General features: G+C 28.8%; 1 protein-coding gene across 3 annotated transcripts in view; it reads left to right on the top strand.

The window, feature by feature from the left end:
• The window catches only part of LOC105450365 (histidine decarboxylase), a 24,354-nt gene that overhangs the window by 16,756 nt on the left and 2,579 nt on the right, over positions 1 to 5,019 (top strand). For all 3 annotated transcript variants that reach the window (XM_011690156.1, XM_011690159.1, XM_011690158.1), the window contains exons 6-12: positions 1,671 to 1,737; positions 1,887 to 2,049; positions 3,078 to 3,148; positions 3,617 to 3,636; positions 3,836 to 3,934; positions 4,085 to 4,305; positions 4,542 to 4,651. In XM_011690156.1, the coding sequence (XP_011688458.1) occupies positions 1,671 to 1,737; positions 1,887 to 2,049; positions 3,078 to 3,148; positions 3,617 to 3,636; positions 3,836 to 3,934; positions 4,085 to 4,305; positions 4,542 to 4,651 (751 nt within the window). The remainder of the gene's footprint in view (positions 1 to 1,670; positions 1,738 to 1,886; positions 2,050 to 3,077; positions 3,149 to 3,616; positions 3,637 to 3,835; positions 3,935 to 4,084; positions 4,306 to 4,541; positions 4,652 to 5,019) is intronic.

The raw sequence follows: 5,019 nt of genomic DNA, 5'->3' as shown, positions 1-5,019 counted from the left end.
ATATTTTATACATAGTATTATAATGTGAGTTTATATTGCATTATACAATATTAGAGGTTGTGTCGGCTATTGTTAATACTGAGATTTAGTTTTTAAAAACATTGCCTTGGGGTAAGTGTACATGGGCAAGTGTACACACGCGTATATTTAGCTGCGTAAACTAATCTCAGCACTAACGATAACCAGCAAAATCATCAAGTTAAGTAAAAATGTTTAAGCCAGTAAGTAGTAATTTATTATTTTAATTTTGAATGTGATTTAAATTTGATGTAAATTTGGTAAATACTTCTTCCAAAACCTTTGTATGTGTGAAAAATTGTAATCTATACTATATTAAAGTTAATGCTCAAAAAATGTCTTAAAAAATGTTGATTGCACACTTACTTCAAGTGCGTTTATTTATCCCGCAGTACTTCGTATGTTTATCCGCAAGTACGGATCAAGTGGGCGCATTCGTCTCTTCGAGATAATTTTTATTTTGTGAAAATATGAGAGAAGTTGGATATAAATTGTTATTTTTTTTTTTTAAGAAGTATAATAAATAGGCACAAAGAATCATATTTTTTTTTATCCAAGTCTGCACATTTTTAATTAATCGATCGTCAACTAAAAATTGCGCACGTTTATCCCGAATGACTCTATATTAATATATTACTGTTATATATTTTATTATCTTTATAAATAGGAATTATTCTATTGACATACTTTTTCTTTATTACGTATTTTTCTACATCATCCTCTTAAGAAATCTCCTTCTGTTAAAAATTGTTATAATACTTAGCTGTTATAATACAAGTCATAGCAAATATAGATTTAATAACGATATAGAGACAACGAAATTTGCGGGTTTTAACATTGCGGCGCAAGAGCTAGTAGTCTAAGTATACGTATGGGCGGACCGGTGCGCCAATTATAGACGTATTCCTTGCAAGTAGTAACGGACGCACGGGTTCGGCTAACAAAGCCGGATCGACGTCGCGCTAGTTGGTCCCACAGGAGCCTTCTAAGTTCCTGATTTAAGTCTTGCAAGCCTGCTCGCAATGAAAAGTATTTATAATCGAGATTTTTTGTGACGTAATATTCTCCAATGTAATAATATTTTTATTTTGCCAATTATATATGTTCTTCATGATAATAGTAAATATTATGATATTGCGTGATTAACAGTCAGTTCCTTTGACATTGGTTTGTTTTGTTTGATTTGCTAATTATATGATGAAATGCAAATGTTCTGCTTTAATTTGAATTATTTCGGTTTTTAAAAAAAGACGAAGAAGAGATGATAATATGCGTAAGATCATTAATCTGCCTGGAGAGAAAAATGAAACCCAATCGAATTGGGTTATTGTGTTAAATATACTTTCAGCATAATGCGTTTCATTAACTTCGAGAACGTCATTTCTATGATAGTTTATGATCAAATTTACGTTTTTATAATATTAAATGTTTTTAGCGTTACAAGAAATAGAAATTACTATTTTTAAGAAATTTTGTAAAATTCAGGAGGGCACTCCTTCTCTATTTTTTTTCTACTTTTCTCTCTCTCCCTGCGTGATATACAAAATATTAAGAACTTTTAATAATTATTTAAAAAATTTTCTTCTGTATATAATGTATATTCTGTATATAATTTAATTTTGTATATAATATACATAAATGACTCTGTATAGGTATGTGCAACCTTAGGCACCACTGGTGCGTGTTCTTTCGACAATCTCAAGGAAATCGGACCGATATGTAAGTTAAAATAAATTTACTTGAAATTACTAAAATTTACTTGAATTTTACACGAATACATCTTTAAATGTTAATTTCAATTTTATTACTAGACTTTTCTCTGTGCCCTAAAGTTTATAAGAGTTTGTAATTATTTTATGCCATTATAGGTCAACAAAATGGTTTATGGTTACACGTCGATGCGGCCTACGCTGGCAGCGCTTTCGTATGTCCGGAATTTCGCGGTTGGCTTCAAGGAGTGGAACTCACTGATTCTATTGCCTTCAATCCGAGCAAATGGCTTATGGTCCATTTCGATTGTACAGCTATGTGGTATGATCAATGTTATTATTAAAATTCTCTTTTTGAATTACCAGTTAAAAGTTAACAGTTTTAAGAACGAATAAATGAATTTCTTGATTTATAAACGTAATAGACTGAATATTTGCATTATAAATAAATTTGATTATAATTAAATTTTCGTTTGATTATTATACATATATTTCTAAAATCTATTGCTAATTGATTACATGTGATTTTAATTTTACGAAAATAGCCACGTGCCCCGCGAGATAATCTATCGTTCCTCAATTTTCGTTTTATTAGTTGGATTGTAGAGGTACGATCATCTTTTCCATTCCTTCCGCAATTTCCTTTCGAGGCCGTTCCAACGATCGAACGCAGTTCACAATCTTTCGGAATGTTATTTCAATTGCGTTTAAAGTCGATAGTACAAAGTAATGTGATATTTTTTACTATTTTATATTACAGTATATTCATTAATATTCTCTTTTATTTGTGCATAATTATCCAGTTAAAAAACAGAAATCGTATAAAGTATATCTTATAATTCGAATAAATGAAATTTACGATAATAATAAAATTCGCAGATTATGAAATACTGTTGCAAAATAATATTGTTTTTAATGTGCTAAAAAATCTGCGTAATTGAAAATCTGTACATTATTATTGTCGCTATCAAGAATAATCAATTAGTACATTTTTTTAAAAGATTATTCATATTCCCATGAATAACATTCATGGAATTCATAATTCAAAATTCAAATTTCTCTATTCAAATATCAATATATTCAAATTTCTCTAGTAATTGAGACTAAAATACGTCTTTGCTGTAAATAATTAGTCGATGGTATTGATTCATTGACATCGATTTGATCAATTATTTATTTGATGACTGGGACCATGGAAAATGTAAATAAATATTATATTTATAATAAACTAAAAGAAGCCTTAAAAAGTTCTATATTTATTAAACATAATAAATATGCATAAGTGACTAAAAAAGAAATTAGATTAAATAAAAAATCAATAAATGTTTCTTTGGTATACGTTTGTTTCAGGGTAAAAAACAGTCAAGCGCTACACAGAACTTTTAATGTTGATCCGCTATATTTAAAGCATGAAAATTCAGGTAATGTTATAATTTCATAGATTTCTTAAAAATCAATTTTTTTAAGAATTAAAGAATGTGTATTTTTTACATATTTAAAAAATATATAAATATAAATAAAAAATTCAGCCGTTGTAAAAAGTGAATTAACTGTAATCAACTGTATTTCTATCTCAGATCTTTTATTTTATTAAATTTATTGAATTTATTTAATTGTTTTTCATGAATTTATTTTATCTATAAAAACTATTTGTGTTTCTAATATATCTATCTCTGAGATAAAATTTGAAAGTTTAGTATAAATCATTTCTCTTAAGCGGCGTTTACAATGAGACTTAAAATTTAAGATTTAAGAAAATTGATCAATTAATCGATTATTCTTCTTACGTGAAATGAATAATCGATTATGATTGGTCAATTTTCTTAAATCTTAAGTCTTAAGTCTCATTATAGACGATGCTTTATAACATAAAATATTTTTCTTAACAGGTCTTGCAATTGACTATATGGTAAGAATATTTTAATGTAATATTATGTTTATTAATATTATAAAGAAAAAATTTATTTAAAATAAAAATGATATAATCTGTAAAAAAATTGGACTTTATTATGGTTATAATAATTTTTTTTAATTGTTTTACATTTTTAAATAGAGTAATATACAGATTTAATGGTATTATATTTTGTTTTAAATATATATAATTTCAGCACTGGCAAATTCCTCTATCTAAAAGATTTCGGGCTTTAAAGCTGTGGTTCGTTATCAGGAATTACGGAATTACTGGCTTGCAGAAACACATACGAGAGGTGAAGGAAATACGCATATTTTTTGTTATAAACTTAAATTTCCAATTTAAGACATTTAGGGAGAAAAATATTTTTAATTTGGTTAACGTTTTTTTCTATTTGCTACGTAGATTAAATGCATAATAGTAAGTCTGAAAATTATATTCGTAGGGCGTGAGGCTGGCACAGAAGTTCGAAGCTCTGGTCTTGGCCGATGCCCGCTTCGAAATTCCAGCTCTGAGGCATCTCGGCATGGTGGTCTTTCGTCTTCGCGGGGAGAACACCTTGACGGAACGTCTCCTAAAGAAGCTTAATTCGCGCGGTCGATTGCATTGCGTGCCAGCAGCCTTGCACGGAAAATATGTTATCAGATTTACAGTTACCTCGACAAAGTATGTCTCTATATTTGCCTCTCAATGTAATCATATTTATTCATGTAATCACATTGAACTAGAAGAATTAAAACAATTTCTTCAAACTCTGCTATATTCTCTACGGGTAGAAGAGATCAAGAGAGGCAAGGGAAGAAGGGCTCTCTAAATATATTTGTTATTCTTGCCACACACTGATCATTCTAATGCGCTTGATGGATTTTATGAGCCTCTGAAATGTAACCTGGTATTTTCAGCACGACGAATGAAGATATTCTAAGGGATTGGGCAGAAATACGAAGTACCGCTAATGAAATCTTGGGTGATACCACCCGATCACCTATACGAGCTAGAGTTCCCCTCGCAGGTAATAACGAGCCGGGACTAAGGCAGCTTCAGGCAGCTTAACAGACAATAGCAATCAATAATACTAGTAACGTTAAGTTATTTTTCTCGACAACGAAAATTCGCCTCAAGTTAAGAGTATATGATGCACATAAATGATAAATTGTGTATTATAGAAAGTATGTGCACGTTTAAAAAACATTACACTTTATAATAATAATACTTACAATAATATTTACATATATATTTTATATATTGCTAAAATATAATGAATTAAAATCATCTTTTATTACAAATACAAAATTAATAATCTACTTTTTTATGTATATTTGGAATTATATTATAAAAATTAAGTAAACGAGTTATGTGTAAATTTTTATTTTAAACAAT

This window comes from Wasmannia auropunctata, unplaced genomic scaffold, assembly GCF_000956235.1.
Source record: "Wasmannia auropunctata unplaced genomic scaffold, wasmannia.A_1.0 LD336062.1, whole genome shotgun sequence".
NCBI lineage: Eukaryota > Metazoa > Arthropoda > Insecta > Hymenoptera > Formicidae > Wasmannia > Wasmannia auropunctata.
Note: the sequence above shows the minus strand (reverse complement) of the source record. Positions and strands in the feature narration are given on the sequence as shown.